Source organism: Manduca sexta, chromosome 24 (assembly GCF_014839805.1).
Source record: "Manduca sexta isolate Smith_Timp_Sample1 chromosome 24, JHU_Msex_v1.0, whole genome shotgun sequence".
Taxonomy (NCBI): Eukaryota; Metazoa; Arthropoda; class Insecta; order Lepidoptera; family Sphingidae; genus Manduca; species Manduca sexta.
The window spans coordinates 16,038,683-16,059,397 of NC_051138.1; the positions used below are offsets into that span (position 1 = coordinate 16,038,683).

General features: G+C 35.0%; 1 protein-coding gene across 4 annotated transcripts in view; it reads right to left on the reverse strand.

The window, feature by feature from the left end:
• Positions 1–2,215: 2,215 nt before the first annotated feature.
• Positions 2,216–20,715, reverse strand: part of LOC115444720 (protein peste) — a 71,846-nt gene continuing 53,346 nt past the window's right edge. For all 4 annotated transcript variants that reach the window (XM_030170606.2, XM_030170605.2, XM_030170604.2 and 1 more), the window contains exons 3-10: positions 15,230–15,368; positions 14,624–14,781; positions 9,782–9,997; positions 7,464–7,589; positions 6,932–7,103; positions 6,184–6,386; positions 5,619–5,692; positions 2,216–5,404 (exon numbers count right to left, since the gene is read on the reverse strand). In XM_030170606.2, the coding sequence (XP_030026466.1) occupies positions 5,137–5,404; positions 5,619–5,692; positions 6,184–6,386; positions 6,932–7,103; positions 7,464–7,589; positions 9,782–9,997; positions 14,624–14,781; positions 15,230–15,368 (1,356 nt within the window). In that variant the 3' untranslated portion in view covers positions 2,216–5,136. The remainder of the gene's footprint in view (positions 5,405–5,618; positions 5,693–6,183; positions 6,387–6,931; positions 7,104–7,463; positions 7,590–9,781; positions 9,998–14,623; positions 14,782–15,229; positions 15,369–20,715) is intronic.

Sequence of the window (20,715 nt, forward strand, 5' to 3'; positions counted from 1 at the left end):
TAATCCCTCTCAGTAGTAGAGGAGGTTTGTGCTCAACAGTGCGACAGTATATTATAATACAGAGATGCTATTATTATATTAACTTCTGAAGCGAGCTGATAAGCGCAATGTTAATTTTAATTTTAAATACACCAGTGCCAGTTTAAATTGTATCAAAGGAAACCCGAAACAACATATAGGGAATAATATGCTTAAATGTTGTCTGCAAATCATTCTAATGATAATTAGATTCTATATAAATCCTGCTTATAGGGAAAACAGCAGGATCCGAGGTATGAAGACCCTTCGCCATTGAAATACACAATGTGTATGCTCTATGAAGGTCACCGAGAGGGCAATGGAGAAGGCTATGCTCGGAATTGCTCTGCGGGATCGAATCAGAAATGAGGAGATCCGCAGGAGAACCAAAATAATCGACATAGCCCTCAGAGTTGCGAAACTCAAGTGGCAGTGAGCAGGGCACATAACTCATAGAACTGATGGCCGTTGGGGCGGAAAAGTTCTGGAGTGGCGACCACGAACCGGAAGACGCGGCGTAGGCCCCCCACGAGATGGACCGACGACCTGGTGAGGATCGCCGGAGTCCGAAAGATGAAGGCGGCCCAGAACCGGTCCCTATGGCGCCAATGGGGGAGGCCTACGTCAAGCAGCAGACGATTCCCGGCTGAAATGATGATGCTCTATGTGAAGTGATCTTGTTAAGCGTGTTTACCATCTGACGATGTACCGGTCTTGTTATTCGCATATAAAAAGTTAATTCCTGCCTACGTCAAAGCCATTGAATGTATATGACTCTGTTGAAGTGTAATAAATCGAGTGCACTCCTCCAATCAGTTGCAAGATCTAATATTAGACTCGTGAAGCGGGCACGCGAATAGCGACTGAACAAAAAATATGGTTTGGGACTGCGCGCTGACAGGAAGTATTTTCTGTTCTGTTGCTCTATGTTCGATTCCTAGGTCGGTCACCTTATGGGTAATTTTAATAGGATTTAATATTAATTTATCGAGCCTGTAAGTGGATTTTCCATCATTCAGGCGGTCGTAAAGACGAAAGCAAAACTATTTTGCACAGATCTAACATTTTCCGAAACATGTATGGGCAAAACTTATTAATATAAATAGATTTTTCTAAACGAACATTATTTAATTTAAAAGTGTTTAAGTAACTTAGATTGTATTAAATACGTTATGCTTTAACATCGAGTAGCCAAATTGAAGATACAGTGTAATATTAATTAATAGTTAGTCGTGAAGTTCAACAGGTACCAGATACCATCATGTGACCATTTCTATCATTCAAAGTAAATTCCATAAACTGTTTACACAATTGCCAAGATATTTGCAAAACTTGTACGCCCAGCTAACGAAAAGACGTAATCACATTAACCGTCTCCCTATACTATCCACAATTCAAGTGAGCCACACAAAAACGCTAACCTGTTAGATTTGCTAAAAAAAATTGTTACGCTATCCTGACATCGGGCGTTTCCGTAAATATTCGGCTGCGCAGGCAGGCTGGCATAAGAGGAGTAAATATGGAACGCGGCGATTATTTTATTACTAGCTTTTGCCCGCAGCTCCGCCCGCGTTATAAAGTTTTTTCGGGCTAAAGTATTTCATTATAAAAGTCGCGCTATATATTTTCCCGGGAGCCTATGTTCTTCCCAGGGTCTCGAACTGCCTCCATACTAAATTTCATCTTAATACGTTGGGTAGTTTTTGAGTTTAACACGTTCAGGCAAACGGATGCAGCGGGGGCTTTGTTTTATAATATATTTTTGTAGAACTTTTTAAGAGAAACAATCCCGTCATACATCATTGTTGCTTAACTTTAACCGTTTACGCAGCGCACGCAACGGAACCTCTCAAAGCTAATAAATTTTCCTCGTTTTTGCAAATTGTTTCATTACTGCTCCGCTCCTGTTGGTCATAGCGTAATGATATATAGCCTATAGCACTCCACGAACAAAGAGCTATCCAACACAAAAAGAATTTTTCAGTTTGAACCGGTAGTTCCTGAGATTAGCGCGTTCAAACAAACAAACAAACAAACTCTTCAGCTCTATATAATAGTATATAGATTGCTTGCACGTTGCATGTAGTCAAAAAATTGTATTCTGTAATCATTGCGAATATAATGTTTAAATCTGTAAAAAGAGCGTTTCACATTATATTAGGTTGCTAAAAAAAAATTGTAAAATGAAAAACACAGCAATTGTTACTTGATTTTATTTTTCCATTTTAAAAAAAATCTAGCTCGTTTATATTAGATACGCATATTTAATATGCATTCGATAAACTTTTGAAATTATAAAAATAGACGGTATCAATACATTTATATAAGTTAATACAAAAATAATAAATCTTTATGACAATAATAGTATCTGGTAAAAATGGAATGCATTTTCTCTTTTATGTTACAAATACAAATAATAAATTCATTTTCATGTTAGACTAACGGGCAGAAATATTTTTTAAGGTATGACCAGCTAAATTCCCAAACATAAAATCTACCCATTTACCAACTGTTTATTGTACCTCTTTGGGGAAATTTCAGGTTTTCTTAAAAAAGCAGAATACAGGTACTCAGAATATAATCAAATTATTTTAAAAATAAACAGATTTCAGATACAAAAATAATCACACATATTATTTATTATGTTAAGATGGACTTAATGGGTTAATTACAATATTTTATTTGAAATATTACTTTTAAAAGTTATAATTGTTTTAAATAACAATATTTCCGTTAGAAAACTTGTGTATATTAACAATAAAGTTCAATAACCACATGGTTATTAATTATGCAGTGATTCTATACATACAGAATCACTGCTCTTCAACTATTTTACAACTTTATTTTATATATATTTTTATAGTCATTTTAAATTGACTTATATAATTATGATACAGTCACTCACATAAGTACCTGAATAAATGCAAAACTTCAAATCGCTTGCACACTGTTGTATCTACCACCATTTCTTATTCACAAAAATAACATAAAAAGTATTTGCTTTACTTTACACAAAGAAAAAAATCAATTTAACTTATCGTGCATAGTCGATTTGAGTTTTGGAATAGTTCAGATACTTTTGTAGGTGACTGTACATGTACAATAATATCTTTGGTTCATATAAACATATAAACACTATTTTATTTTTATATATTACGTAGTCAACAAACTCTTGCTAAACACCTCCATAATATGTGAGCGTGGGATGTGAGGGAAACTATACGTTTAGTATCCTTTAAATAATGAAAAAACTGTTTATGAATTTTATGGCTGTTATTTATATTATTATTTCTTACAGACGACCAACACCTCTGTCCGCCCCGTACCTACGATGGCTGCATAGTCTTCTAAACGTCGCATCAGGCGAAAATAGTTAAATACTTTTATATCAATGTCTAGAATTCGCGTAATTATATGAAATTATTACGTAATAAACAAATCCTACTTAGGTGTTTTTCATGTGCGAAGACTACGTAAGTAAGTCAACAATAACATCGATTAATTAATTTGTAATATACTTAGCTTTTTTTGAGTAAAATTTACGTAACTTCGGGTCGTTAATTCTAATGTCACAAATAACAAAAACGAAATAAGTAATTCAATTGTCATTAACTGGCTAAATTGTCTGAATTTGAATAAAGTTTACATTTAATAATAATATGTTTATTTTTGTCGTTTCGTGTCATGTTCGCTCAAATATACTCACGAAAAAAATATAACAAAGACAAATTCAACATGATTAATTAACTCGTCTTTTTTCCATTAAAATAATTGGCAATTGTTTTGGCGAATTAATAAAGAATAATTTTAGTTGCGTAAAGAAATACGAAAATAACGCATTTGTAATTTATCGGCATTTTTAAATTCCAACTTACACTTCGAGATTTTGAAAATTTTAATGTTTTTAAAAGTAATTTCTCTATCAACAATGAACGTTTTAAAATAAATACACAACTGACGTAAATGTGTTCAGTTTTTAAAGCGTCGCGGAGATGTCATCAACTTGTTATCAAAAAACATAATATTAGTATAAGACTGATGGTAATTTTGCCGAAGGAACTGTCAGTTTCATAGTGGTGTAGTGTTTCTTGACAATAAGTTGATAGAGTCTGTGCGGCGCCTAACAAATATTTTAATGAAACTTATACAAACATTTTAATAATTTCCGAAGAAAGCAAACTCTTATATACAATGTTACATAAAAAATCTAAAATTTGTCATGTAATCTATCGTCTACCGCCCTTCGTAAAAGGTAGATTTTTACATCTATCAGATGCCTACAAATAATGAAAGCCCTTAGAAATGGCATTACTTAAAAATCAAATCAAAGTATAATCTTGGCTCGAAGAATTTCGAGCGAAGTTCCCCACAACAGTCAAAAAAGACGGTTTAAACTTTTTACAATGTTTACCAGCGGCTTCGTAACTTCGTATTTCTTTAGATTCTATTACCTAAACTGTCAAGGTTAAGAGAATATCCATATTACATACTAAATTATTATCTAACTGGTACACCGCAATCATCCCGGCTTGCCCAGTGTTACCATTTATTTACAAATTCCTTCACCTATTAATTTAAAAATATCTCTTAATCACACTAAAACTGGATAGACGGAGAGTATCTCTCAATTCATTCATTCCGTTCCACTTATCATTCGTTCTTTATCTTACATCTGTTAATATAAATTAAAATAATCACGCAGTGGAGTCAATAATGTTTCGTGGTGATTGAAACTAATTTTGAGGACACTTCTTCCAATCGAAACCTATTACGGCTATTTGTAATCTTAAATTTATTTTGTGTTGCAATCAGAAACGATGCAAAATGTAGATAAAACAAAACAGTGGTCATTTGATGCTCGAAATTAGACCACTACTTAATTTTTTGTTATTATTGATAAAATTAAAGCACATAAATAATAACTAAAAAAAAAAAAGAAAAATAGTAAAATAAATAACCACTGGACTATTAACTATCATGTTACCTATGATAAAAATTTATATACAGATTCCAAAGCGTCCCCAGAACCAGTCGCATGATATCCTACCCGAATAACTCCTAGGCTTAAACCTACCGTGATATAATACAATGAGTATTCAACTACAAGCCCTCGCTGCTTCATGTGGGATTCAGCTTTATTTCCGCCTCATCTTTGGTTTTTTCGTGAATGATGTCTTTAGCCTTTTTGTAATCGGGCTTGCTTGTGTAGCAAGTGATGACTGTGACGATAATCGCGAAGGCTACGGCTGCGCATGCGCAGACGGTGGAACCCCAATCTAAGATGGCGCGTACGGTTCTCAACTCAGACACTATCCGCTCGTCGACTTTCGCCTTTTGCTCCACCCAGAATATGGGGAAGAGCATTCGAGGCACTTTCTCGTATAATCTGCAAAATAATTTTGTTATTTATTTATCACACAAATATCAAACTCTTGTACCTTATATTTCGAATTGATACAAAATATTTAGGTAAATATGGCACCATAATTGAAGATTATAATTTCAGTGTTTTATTTTAATGGTGGTATGGTTCGAAATTTAAAATCTATTATGACCATAGAAGATAAGTGAATTGGCGGGAATAATGTAGAAGTACTCACGCTATATAATCGTTCGGCTCCACGTACACATTGAACTGGAACCGACCAGCCACGTCTAATGGTACGCCCAGTTTCTAGAAAGAAAATTACATTGGGTTCAAGCTACCATCTATTTTACATCTCAGGATGTCGATAATGTATATTCTAGCTCGGTTAGGTAAATATACAATACCAGTTGAGAAAGGCGAGGCTTTCGTTCCGCATTATTTTATAAGGACTTTATCGAATTACATTGGACCTACCATCCGGTGTAATGTTGGATAAACAAAAAAAAGCACAATTGACATCTTTAAAATTTCAGTTAAAATAAAACTTTTCTAACTTCATGACAATGGCTTCACAATGTTCTTTTTTACAAACTCTGAATTATGGCTAACTATTTTTAATGTTGTTTGTTATAAAGCACAGCAATGCGGCTTCAAGTTCAGTGAAGCCCAAAGGAAATGTCAACTAGTTGGAGTTGAAAACATCCCCAGACGTTCGGCATTATTATACTGGCCTGCCTAATTGCTTCTTAACACTTCGTTTTAGGACCCCAAGTTGTCGAAAATGAAAAGTAGCTCACAGGTTCAACGGCGAAGTAGAAGGAGTGCTTGTCGGGGTCCGGTCGCATGCCGGTGACGTATTCCTGCAAGGCAGGGTCTCCGTGCAGGAAGTGCGGCAGCGTGATGAAGGCGGGCGAGCCGAAGCGGCACGCGGACACGTTCATCACGCCGCCCCACGCGCATGGACCGTTGCAGTAGCACGTGTTCTCCGGTGAAGTGGACGCTGGAAGGAGCACTTGGTTTAATAAAGCGTTAAAGTGTAGTTGACTGGGTCCTAAGGTAATTTTTGGGCAAATTCCTCCCGTTGTAAAGGTTGTAAAGGTAAGGTTGCCTTCTATAGGTATGTTTAACCGTAATCTAAGCATATTATAAATGGCGATGCAGAAAACATGGCTGTCATGCTCCTTCTCAATGAAAATAAAAAATATATATATTTATGAGATCGGGTAAATAGATACATTGTTTTTAAGTAATAATGATAGAGTTCGCCAACACCAGCTTTTGGAGCACACAAATATTTTAAAAATAGATACTGAATCTAGCCTAGAAATAATAAATAAGTTAATAACAAATAGGTATTTTTTTTAATTTTTAACAAATTCAACAGTCTACTTCAATTCTGTTCAGCTCAAGGCTGGAGAGGCATTTTAAAAAAATTGCCTTAAGGCCCACTGATCCCTTGCGATTATCTTCAAATTTGTCTCCTAACAATCAAATGTACAATTTATGTTCCACAGCCTAAAGCACCCAGTCTATTGGCCTACTCACAATTATCGAATGTCCGCTCGTTGACGTGGTATTTGTGGTAGTGCAGCCCGTCCATCAGCCCACTGTCTACGAACTCCATGTTGACTGTGCGGCAGAGATCCGGCACGAACATCGTCAGCTTACTCTCCTCGGTCAAGTTGCGAGGCATGAACTCGCCTGCACTGCCTGATAGCTAGATAAGATTTGATCATTAGGTCGTGCAGTTGAACGATTAAAGTTTGGCAGTGAGTCACGGCTTTTGGATGAAGAGTAACAGTAGTCCAAATAACAAAATGTCCTGGCGGTCGCAAAAATCACGTCGTCATTCATGACTGATTCACGTTATGAAGAAGTGCATCAGCTCTGTGAATATTTTTTACACTGGTTGTTCTAGGCGTTAATTCTAATCAGATAAAAAGACGTACATTTCTAAAAAAGTATTTAATAGACGATTCGTCCACCAGTTTCTATACTATGCTATCAATGATTTATGAATAGAAAATTTCAAAAACCCAAAAGTTCTTTACCACCGACTTGAATACTAGATTCTTACCTTCGCACACTCTCCGTTGTAGAAGGATATGTGGTCCTCATGGTTCCATTTCAGGATCTGTCCGGGAAGACCGTCAGCCGTTCCCGAAGACACCTCCATGTACCCATCGGTATCAGTGTTGTTTCTCTAAAAAGAAGCAATTGATAAAACACTATGGTTTAATGTTATAAAATAAAACTGGTCATTTTTTTATACGGACACTACAAAGTTACCGTCTCGCACCTGATGGTAAGTGAGTGAGGTCTAATGGAATGTCGACTGACGAGAGATGATCACCCTCGGCAGTCGACAATTATGCCGGCCTGTTACAACCGGATATACACCGGCTGATTCCAGAACGCGGCGCGATTTAGACAGAGACACTGTACACCATAAACGGCTTGAGTTACGCAGAAAATCATATAGTCATACAGTTTTTTAAAGAAAGGGAATGATAGTGTATCTGCCTTTTCCTAATGCCAATTTATCTATATATTTAACCCGCAAAGGAATCAACCAAAAACAAATTTAATTTAATTCCACTTAAAGACCGATTATAGTTGCTCCCATATTCCTTGAATTTCATTGCTCGGTGTCATAAAATGAGTGCCACTACTGATCCTGGTTTACAAGAGTTGCAGTGGAGGGTGAGAAGGCGGAACCTGAACTAGTCTCTAATTCATCCAATCTTTACAATACTGGTATTGTGATTTTTCCTCTTTAATTAAGCTATACATGTGAATTGATAGGTCTGAACCTTTTTGCTCGCACACAGAAAAAATGTGATGAAATTTTGCAAACATTACGAGTCTGAGTGTTAGACCGAGCTGTCTGCAATTATTAAATTATTTCTGGTCAGATTGGACCGAACGCCTTTGTAATACAGATCTGTATCTGATCTGTATATTTGGGATTGCGATCATTAATTGGTTGTTTATATTTATTACCCAGAAATAGTTGTAGACACGTACGAATAGAATTCAGAACCAAAATGTCAAAGTATAATATAAATAAAAACTAAATAAGTCTAAAAAAAAGTTAAATGTCACGAAAATAACGTAAAGAAATAAACATGTGAATAAATTATCTAAATAATTAATCGCCGTCTGCTAAATTTAGTTTCAAATAATTTTATGATATACCTACGTATTTTAATTACATTTTATTATTATTATTTAAATGTACTGTGGTTTTTTTGTTAAACTATCATTAACATATTTATGACTGTCCTTCACTTCACTCTACATTTGGACTTCGAGTATACTGCCAGCATACACCACAAGCCTCTAAAACGAGGCGAGAACATATGGAATTATGTATAAAATTGGGCGTCAGGGTCGTAGTTTGTATTTTTTTATAAAGTAATTATATTAAATTCATTAATTAAACCCATCAGCATATGACTAAAGAATTAAGAAGAATTAAAAAAAGATTATGTGATAATATTCCATAATATTAAATTCGACCGTAGAGTTGAATATATTTGTAACATAAAAAAAAAACAAAGGATCATATCATAAAGTAGATTTATTAAATTTAATTTATTTTTATTTGAATTTGAAATTTAAAGATCAAAAGCACAAGCCGTTCTACTATAAATTTATTAAAAGCCACCCGTGTCAGTACGTAACACATGTTAGATTTTGATTATTTATCTTCACTTTGACAATTTTATTAAATTGTTATAGTTATCAATGTATAAAGATTATATTTTACTAAAGAAAAAATTTAATATACTTAAAAATAATATATTTTAAATATTTTACAGACCATGTGGAACGCACTAGCAATTTGTTTAAGATGTCGCTCGTGTCTCCGGCGGGTAAAATAAAACCAGCTGCGTACTTTTAGCATTAAGAATGTGTTAATTCAGAATTATTTGCCAAATTTCATCAAAAACAATTCAATGTTCTCGCATATATCACAAAAATCGAAATAATAAAAAATAACATAAATACAGCTTTATAAAAGCTTAGCTTTTTTATTATTATATTAAATTGGTAATTTTGGTCTAGTTTTTCTCTTTTACTTACAATTAGTAACTAGTGAACTGGTAAGTAATTATATTTGGCATTCACTTATTATTTTATTAATTATCATCATCATCTTTTTCGGTAGTAACTAATAAATTTTACCAATAACATCTGTACTGTAAAAATAGCTTTTTATCAACTTCATTGATTTGTGTATTTTTAATTATCTTAACTAGTCTACAAGAGTCAAAATATTGTTTCCCATATATATAAATAAAATAAATAATATAAATTTCTCATCTATGTATATTATTACTTCACTTACTAAAGTATGAATAATTAATTTAGTGTAAAGAAAAGGCTTACGGAATAGAACCATCCAAATCTGTCGACAAGCGGCGCGCCTCCAGTTGTGCTGGCTGGTAAAGTCTTCGCGAAGTCCAGGAGTCCGTCCTCGTAACCTTCGAACAGGAGCTCCCTGGCCAACTTGGAGATGGAGATACCGTGGCCGAACATCGCCAGCCCCATCGAGAGGCCCTTCTGCTGGAAATAGCCCCAGAACCTGGCGCGGTAGATGGCTGACTGGAAATAAACAAAATAAATAAACTGGTGGAACTACCAAGGTGGACCAACTAGGGTGGACCTACCAGGGTGAATATTCCAAGGTGGGTCTACCATGTCCAGCTAAAGATCTACCAGCACTTGTAGAATTTTATTTTAGTTAACATTTGTTTTTAATAACTGATAAAATTTAACCTAGATTTGTCTGAAAAGCATTCTATTTCTTAATGAAATTCTTACCAAAATCAGTCTAGCCGCTTCCGAGAACATAAATAAAAAAACTACTATCTCGTTTGTGTTTTGGTAACGTCTATGTATAAGCTTCGCTTTTTTAATTACGTGCATAGAAACAGAAACGTTTCAAATCAAACACAAATAATTATATCAAATTATACTAACGAGTAATTCTTTAAAATATACAAATTTATTTCTAGCATGCGTTCAACATCTGTCAGATTATACGAATATGTGTTTAAGGAAGTTCTTAATCAGATTAACTATACGGAAGGTAAAACAATATGTGTGCTACACAAAATTGGGAATCAATTAGAATCTGGCGCAAAACGCGCGTCAATTACAACATATGAATCCCTCTTAGTCGAATTTCGGACACGGTGGCCAATTTCAATGGAGATCAACCATGCAGGAGATATTATAGTGCGCAATACACAGGTGTACTCTCTGTTCCTTCACTATTATGGTCCGGTGAGACGGCAACCCGACATGACCGGAGAGAGATCAGGCGCAGGACCAACGGCTTTACGTGCTTTTCTAGGCACAAGGGTATCACAAGCTAACTTCCTAACTCCATACTGTGACTAAGTAATTTTTAAGATGAAAACACCCAACAATTATTTTTGGCCTGACACGGGATTCGAACCAAGGACCTCAGCGCGATAGTCGTACTCATACCAATACCGGTACAACATATACAAAATTCGATAGCTGTACTACCAGTTAGTCAAAGTAACTTTGGACGTTACTTTAACAAATAAATAGTAGTTTTTAGTTTAAAGTAATTGAATCGTCAATCATCAAGCAAAGTTATAAATGTATTGCTTCAGCAGAATTAGGATAGTAACTAATCTTCTTGTAAAAGACAAACGTGAAACATTACGCATGATTAGTAATTTGAACATTATTTAACATATTTAAGTTAAAAAAATCGAATTTCGAATATTATACTTTTTAAGATTAGCCGGGCAAATTGGTTTACCATCGGCCGTGGAGGATATTTACTAGCTTTCAATTACTGCATCATAATAAGTTATGCTTTACTATATCACTGCCTTCATTAATTTAGCTACCGAAAACAAAGTTCGTCTGGTCGTGTTCGTCAAAAATCATTATAACTTCAAGCCGCGGGATCAGTGGAGTTTTAACGAAGTCCGAGATACCAAATCCATGTGGATTATATTCATACTGCTAGGGGTAAATACGATCGCGCAGGGACGGCTGTGGACGAAGACTTTAGACACTTCCGTCGGAGGAAGCCCGCAGCCGTCCCAAATGCGCCGAAGATGGCCACCGCGGAGTATTAGTCGGTAGGCCGTGCGTAGGGTGCGTAGGTACTGTTAGGGACTCGGCCCGGCGGTCACCCGAAGGCCAACATCAAATCCGGGCGGCTCAATACCGGGCCGTAAGGCATGCGTACCCACCCCAACATACCGGCTCAGTCGCCACCCAATGAAGGCTGGGCGGTAGTGACAAGATATATACCGTTGATAAGAAAAATATAGCACGGGAACAATAGCCCCACCCTTACACAATTGGCAACACATTGCGCCATATTTTACAACATGGTCCGCAATATATATTAACATGTTTAGACGTTGCGCAACCGGTTACAAACTATTCATAATCATAAACAAAAAAAAAATATTTGCATTTTTATTACAAAAACAAAACTCGTCTGTACACACTGGACGATTGCAAATTTTTTATTAAATATTTTAATTGTTCAGCTGTCAGACTGTTAATGGCTATATCGAAGCTACGAAATCGGTTAGATCAGTAAAGTAAAAAAACAGATTACATATAAGTGTCTATTGCATGACTATAAAGGTCTACAAAATTATTAATATTTGATATATTTTGCAGCCGTCTCGATGCCAACTAATATTAACCCTGCCCTAATCCTGGCAGTTTGTGATCGCGAATCAGTTGTCTGTACATGCTAAGTTTGTTTTACTTTCCCTAAAATTAATCAAAAATAAAACCTCTTGAAAACTACTACAAAAACAAACTTTATATTATGTATTTACTTTATATTTGAAATCGGCGCCTAATTTAAATTGAACATTATCTAAGTCAAATTTCCACTAAACTTTTGGCCTTTTTTTTGCAATTAATTCACTAATCATGTAAGAAATATTTGGGCAAGTTTGTTAATTAAAGCCCTTGCGGTTTTTTTTTTGTCAAAACATAATAGGCCTCTATCACGTGTTATAAACTTGTGTATAACACGTGAAACAGGACTATACTAGTATATAAAGCCCTTTGCGTACGGTTCCCATTAATTGGTTGGAGCGTGATAGCCACTTTGGCAAATATATGGCATAAATATGGTACATGGTATTCAGTGGTGGTTGACACGTCTCTCATTGATGAACTTCATAGTTGGATTACACAACACTACCCAGAAACGTGGTCACCTGTGAAACTATAAGATAATTGTAACAATGCGATACAAACAAGGATTTGTTACATTTAGATAAATATCTACACAAAATAATAGTTTTTACCTACACAAAAAACAGGGCGCGTGGAAATCGTTTTTTTTTTGTTGATAGGCCTACGATAATAATTTCCATATTGCGTAGATTGTAGGTAGGCGTATTAGAGATACTGTGGCTACGAAGGTAATACTGATTTTTAATCATGATGATAAAGTTACTACCATCTTACGTAGGACCTACCGACGTACGATGAAACGAAGTAGGATGGTGAATAACTGCATTTAGATGTTAAATACAGTGGAGACAATCTTTTAGTTAACACGTCTTAACATTGACGGTCCCTTAGTCGTCAGAATTACGCCGGCCTGTCCCATAACCTAGCTGATCCAAGAAATGGTTTCGCTGCATTAGACCGTCAAATTAGATTACAGGTGTACGGGGTGGTAATCAGTTGTAAAAAATTTAGGAAACTTCTTACTAGTGACAATTAACATTCAGCAAAGCGAACAGTATAATTTTGCCACTAATGCAAACATAACGTATCTGGTGAATAGTTGAACATTCTGATAATACAAAGTTAACACATCTGATAGTAACTTGTTCTATTAGAGAAAACCAATGTACGGAATTCATAATTTCCATTGAGTGTTCAAATATTTTTTTTATTAATAGCAAGTTATAAAAACCAGTCTAAATTATAATGTTGCCTATTTAAAATACTTGACTCACGCCTCCCATGAATAAATTATTTTACAATATGCTAAACCGACCTTCAAAATTTGCGAAGGCATAAACTGGTGACTTAAATTTGAGAAATAGATCACGACTTCTAAATAATGACTACGCAGTCTGTAGATATCGTATAACAGACGACTGGCTTCGGAAATAATTGATTATAAAAGCAAAAAGCCACAGAACAATAACTTATTCAAACTTTACTCAATATCTGCAAGTCAGTTACGATACCAAATCTGACCCGTAAACTCTTCTACATATTTGATTTAATAATAATAAATCGCCCCCTACTCAAGCATAAAGCAGTTGTGTCAAACGAGCCCACTTCGGGTTTTCAGAATTGGCATTATATTTCATATTTATGACAATAATTTGAATTTATTAATTCCTATATAGGTTATCGAAATTCATCTTATACTGACCAGTATGTATTTAAATTTTTTATTATTTTTAAATTATTTACTATTTTTAAATCTAATTTGTTTCAACCACGTATACTTATATATAACGAACACAATGCGTTTTTATACCAGAAAGGGTAAGCTGAAGTGTAACCACACCGCCCACTTTTCACTATGTGTATTGCGTCGCATAATATATACGTCCCATTATAAGGGGCGACGCTACCACCATACCCCGGCAATTCCAGACTCCTTACTAATTGATACTGGATCTCACTTTGCCCGCCCCAAAATTCGGACCCGGAACTTTTATCGTGAGGTGTCGAAACACGCACGCAATACAATTACGCCACCAGTGTACCAATAATATAGGCGTTAAATATTTTACATTAATTAAATCTATTTAGGCTATATTTCATAATATTTTAATAAACAAGTTTGAAACTGGGGTCATGGCATTTTTTAAAAGAAAAGGAAGCTGAGCGTGTTAAATGGTCACTACATAACTTCCAAATAGGTAGAAGATTCTTGTCTTTACAGATAAATATGTAACACAAAGAATTACCAAAAAAAAATTTTTCACGTGAATTTTCTACAACTTCCACTCTAGTCGGCTGGGCTTAAGGCTACCAAAATATGGTTTTGAATCACGCAATAGATTTTTTATATATGGGTTTACGTGACGTGTAATCAGCTCGCCTGACGGCACCTATGCCTCTCCATAAATAATACTGTCTAACACCACCAGTTCTTTGACAACAAAACCTTGCGTAGAGAGGTAGAGTGCGTTTCATTATCGCAAATGCCATTGACGAAGAGTGATGTGAACTTACAGCTGCTATAACATTGAGGGTGGTGATGTTGTCGTCCAGGGAGGCATTGTTGGAGGGGTCCCACACCCAGCTCCGGACTGTGCGGTAGCCGATGGTGCCGTTGTTCGGGTGGTACGTAATGTTCACGTGCTTTCGTCGCTCCAGGTATCTGTACGGACCTGGAGAAGTATAGCTCATGAATTATAGGTCCCTCGTTCTATATAATTTTCGAGAGATTACTCCCTTGCGTGATTTTTTTTCGGTTGTCAATTTATAGACCTGGAGAATTATAGCTCATGAATTATAGGTTCGCTCTATACAAGAGCTGGCTCCCGTGCGTGATTTTTTGCGTGAATTCTGTTTGCGTTAAATAGGTACCTAAATGGAATATAAATCTTGTTTTACACGTTTTGAATTTTATGATTTGTTTAATATAATTATGATTTCGCTGGTCAGTTTATACCGATGTCTAGAGTTGCTGAATTATTGGCAGAAGCTTCGCTGCAGCCGAAAACACTGCCCAAATACTCCACACAGATATTGTAATTTAATTTCAATTACTACACATCCACGACACGAAACCTGAAGATACAGAGATATTAAACTCGAATTATGAAGATAACTTACCCAATTCCTCGAAATTTGGCTTCTCCTCAGGGAACTTGTCAGCATTAGTCCAGTTGAACATGTAGATGTCGAAGAAGATGGGCACTGTTGGGGCCAGCCAGGAGTTGTACGAACGGGAGTTGGGCGTCAGCGCTAATTGCTGTCAAAAGAAGTGGCTCTTAAAAAATACTACACCACTTAGCAAACAGAAAAAAAGAGCGGTGATAGCCTATTTGGGTGTGGAACGGACTGCCGAGACGAATGTCCGCAGATTCAAATTCCAAGGGCACACACCTCTGACTTTTCTAAGATTATGTGTGTATTCTTTGTAAATTATCGCTTGCTTTAACGGTGAATCAAAAAATCGTGAGGACACCTACATACCTGAGAAATTCTCTATAGGAATTTGAAGTCTACCAATCCACTAGGCCAACGTGGTGGACTAAGGCCTAATCCCTATCAGTAGTAGTGGAGGCCCGTGCCCAGCAGTGGGACAGTATAAAATACTGGGCTGATATTATTATTATTATTATATACTTGGCAAACACGGTAGTTAAACGAAACAATTCTTACATGAATTGTTGTCATTAATAGACAATTTATTTACAAAATAATATTTATAGCTGACTATAAAATCAATATTAATTAACTGTAAAAGTAACCGTATAATTTTATAACATTAAAAAGAGGTATTTTTTAATTTGCTCAAATTTATGTCTTGGAATTCCTTAGCGCATCGGTACCACATATAAAATTCCGATAAGCATCTAAAAATATCCATTATTCTAGTCACGTTTTAAAACACTCAATAAAAAGTATTTCTTATAAATATTTAAAAACATCAAATTATTTATTTAATGGCATGTTTAGCGACGTCAGTACCTATATACAATAAACCGGTTTTAATATTTTAAATTAAAAAACGATATTTTATTGCGCAATTTGTAAATAAATATTATAATTCGAAGTATTACAAAATATCTTAAAATAAAAATGGTCAAAGTTGACACGCCCGTGAAAATGCTAAATAGCAATATTATGGTCGATCTGTTTTGATCAGCGAAAAAATATACATTACTGATTCAAGACTATGGAACTGATTCCAAAATTATTCAAACAAAGTAATGTAGATTTAATAACTAAACAAAATTAGTAATTTTCCACCTCTGTTTGTCTCTCTCTTTCTATAATACCTGATATAAAGAATGCAATGAAAAATGTTCTTATGAAAATATGTGGTCATTTTCGGAACATAAAATCATACGCAACCTCAAGTAGTCGACATTGGTCATACATTTTTTAAACACTATAACGACATTTTCAGTAACCAAGTCGACCTTACAAGTGTATTTATTTAAATTTAGCAAACAAACAGGCACGTAGAACATAACGGCCATTTTAATGCAAAATGGCGGTCTTTATTTTCATTAATGTAGCATTTTTCCGCGTGTTACAAATATAATATTTTTTAACTAGATTTAATATTGCATACATAAAAATAAAATATTATTCATTAAACATATTATTTTGATATGCTTGATCACCGTAATTCTGTTTATGAAAGTCGAGATTCTCTTGCGTGTTTGGCGTACAATACGCAATATAGAAACATATATACCAGCAGGGCCGCAGATTACTTACATCGAAACTTTAAGGCGCTCCCTCAGCAGAGCGGCACGCAAACCGTTTATAGGAATCTACTTGATATTTATAAAACAGAAAAAAAGTTTATTCTTTTTATAATGTGGATATGAAAAATATTTGATTCTTTGCCTCTTCTAAATTATAGGTACTTAATTTTAATTTGTAACCCAACAATTTAACAAAATATATACAATTTAATAAGGAATATTTTATTAATTTAAATTTTTCATAATGTCTAAACCTGGTTTTTTAAACAATTATTCGTATATCTTTGCATATTCCCGCAGTACATTGCGCGCTGATAATGTACGGAACGAATTCTCAAGGCCATTTGCTCGAGAGCGGGTCTTGACTGAAACTTAACCTCTTCCAAATATGTTTGCATAGTTTTCCTAAAATTAACTTGAACCTTCGAAGTTCAAGTTAATTTTAGGAAAACTACGACCCTGCACACTGACCTTTGCCAAATAGATAAATAAAATGTTTAATTTTGGTCCAAATAAATATAAATACTTTTACTGTATATGATTTTATAATATACCTATAATATTTATTATATATCCGGAAGGCAACTGGATAATTATTTGTTTTAAATTATATGCCACGTTTTTTATTTATATAGTTTCTTGGACAACTAGAAGAACCTGTTCTTGAATGAATTTGTGTAACCTCAGACATTTTTTGCATGTATTGGCCGTCGACCATACTTCGTGGTTCGGCGATTGATCTCGTGGCTCTATAATTTTCTGAGACTAAGATCCTGGGACCGCTGTAGAAGCTTTTATATTACTTTGGATGTTAAGTTTCCTAGCTATTGTAATAGGGTGGTCACTTCTAATTATACCAAATTAAAAAATACAATACTACAACACTTCTTCTTCTTCTTCACGCTGCAGATGTGCAAAATCTATTGTTCTCTGGTATAAAAGAAATTCATTTTTTTGTTTGTATCACGAGACAGACTGGCCGTTCGTCTGATGGTAAGCGATACGACTGCCCATAAACAGTAGCACCAACACCTTGAATTACATATTGTTTAATATTCCATTGCGTAGAGACTACACACTGTTGCTTGGCGGCAGAAATAGACATTGCGGTGGTACCAGGCGGACTCTCACACATAGAGACATACCAGCAGTAATATTTCCTTTAAATGTGCTGTGACACATTCCTTATTGACAAGTTTCATGGTTCTTTATTTTTTTCACAGCTGAAATAGAAACTAGACCGGTATATTTTATATAAATTTCTATTTGATACCTTTACGCGTTCTCGAGGAAAACGGTAGTTTCAGATAGACAGACGGGAATTCAACAAAGTGTTCCTATAAGGATTGTTTTCGTAACAAATAACCCTAAAAAAGAGTGATAAAAAAAACTACTTGTATGTGATGATTTCTTTATGTGTAGCAAATAGTGGCTAGAAGTGACGCTGAACTTATTAAAGGTTAACAACACTTCGAAACAAGTTGGAAAACAAAAAATTGAGATCGTTATGAAAAGATTTTCATTGATCGTACAAAAAATAAAAAAACTGCTATTTGATGTAAGACATTAGGCAATGTTATCACCCGAGCAAATCTGGTCTCGTCATGATGCAGACATAATTATCTTCAGCGTGGCTCTACAAACTCGCCTCCTTAAATTATTGGTTGTGTACACATATATGGTCTGATGGATCCCTGATTTCTCAGAGCGGCCGCCATTTTAGGTTTTTGTCCTAGATAGTCCAAAGGTCCGGTGGACCTAATGTGTTTGCCGCCCCAAGGAAAGGGAAGAGGAGCGCCTGGGCCGAAAAAAAACTTCGCTCCCTTTTTTTCCGGTGACCTTTTTTTAGCTCCCTAGTGTATGTCTATAGCACTGCTCTAGAGACTTTGGCGCACTCCTTGAGACCTGGTGACCTCCCTTCCCCACACTGCTAGAAGTTAACACGTTTAAAGGTTTATTTTAGGCATTTTATCACCCCCCTAAAAGTGCTTTCTCGGATGGAGCACCACACCCACCCCAACTAGGCTCCACCACTGTTTGTTAAGATGATTTATCTGAAATTTGGTCTCCTAGAAAGGATTGGCGTCAGGCAAAAGGCTGGTCACAAAAAATAACCAATTCCTTTCACCAGAAAAAAATATAGCTATGACTCCACATTGGAATGGCACAGAAGATGAATGTGGCTCTATAAACTTTAAAATACTTCTAACCTAGGATCAAAACACGAGAATAACACCAGTTCTTATATTAGGTTTAAAAGTTTATTCCATTAAGCGACTTAATAAATGCAAATTTATGCAGATGTTTATGAATTCGTTATCCATGTTTATCCGAATTATATCGCTTAACAACTGGTTCGTTATGTATATTAAAGTCGGTACACTTTATTACACATTAATCGGATATTTATGTGGCTATTTATTTTTCAAACAGTTTTTGTGTACGTGTTATAATTAGCGATTTAATATTGCACAATAATATGACCCTCAGAGTCTATCTCACTGCACCTATAGGCATGCACCTCTGCTCTTCGAGGATTAAGGTGTGCTGTGCGTGTTTTCTACCTGATAGACTATTCTAACAATAAGCATAAGAGATAATACGAATGCTCTCAGTAAAAAATAAATTTTGGCGCAACGATAACCCTTGTAACCCTTACTTGAAGTTGGCATAAAGAACGACAAATGCCATAAAAAAACAATAAAAAATAGTTAGACTCAAATTAATGTATATCTATGCTAATATAAAGCTGAAGAGCTTGTTTGTTTGAACGCGCTAATCTCAGCTAGTTAACTGATTTTTATTTTTTTTTTCACTAATAGGAAGCTATATTCCTCCTGAGTATTTTTTATCCCGCGAAAATATTTCAATACTTTTATCAAACCATTTTATACACTGTCTATTACTTAGAATAAAGTCTTATATATTTCAGTAATTAGAGTGTTGATGATTATGATGCTGATCACAATCCGTAACTCTTTTGTAATTCGCCAACGAACACAAATGGTCTAGGATTTTATAATATACAAGATTCATTTTTGTATACCATAAAGCCGGAACACCAAAATTAGATTTTGGTGTAAAACATCACATAAAAATACAAAAATAATAATAACAATGAAACCTCACGCGGAATTAATAGATCTAGCACACCGTCCGCGGTGCCGCTAGGATCGAGCGGGACGTGTGCGGGGCCGCGGAGTGGAGAAGGGTCTGCTTGTAACAGTCGGCTGTAGTAATAGGTATCAGAGCGACAAATACGCGCCGAATTTTATTAATACAAAAGTTAACAAGCTTGATGAAATTTTAATATGTTTTTTGGATATAATATAATATATGTTAAAAATAAATCAATGGATGTGCTACTGATTCTCGACAAACTAATTTCGGTTTTATAATATACTAAAAATAATTTATATACGAATGTATAAATCAAATGCGGAAGCCACTGTTTGATTCTAGATTCATAGACTCAACTAACATTAACAACTTTCTTACATTTAACGCGTACATATAATAAAATTATGTTAATTGTGTAATTATTTAAAATGTATTTAGCACTTAGATGCCTAAATCTAAATATTTTAGTCTAAAGTTTTGGCACGTGCAACTGGCGTCCTTGGACGGGATACTGGTTTGAAACCTAGCTTACATCGATGTAGTAATGTAGTGCAAGGGCAATGTTACATGATTGTTTTGACGTATTTATTTAGACATAGTTTTTTGAGACAATCAAGTCGCACAAGATCGACTAACTAATAAAAAACCACAAAAAAATAAAAATATTTCTATCGGACCAATGTGGAAATATATTCTTTCAAATAAAAAAGATTTTTTCAAATCGGAAATAAATTACTTTTGACATACAAAAAAAAT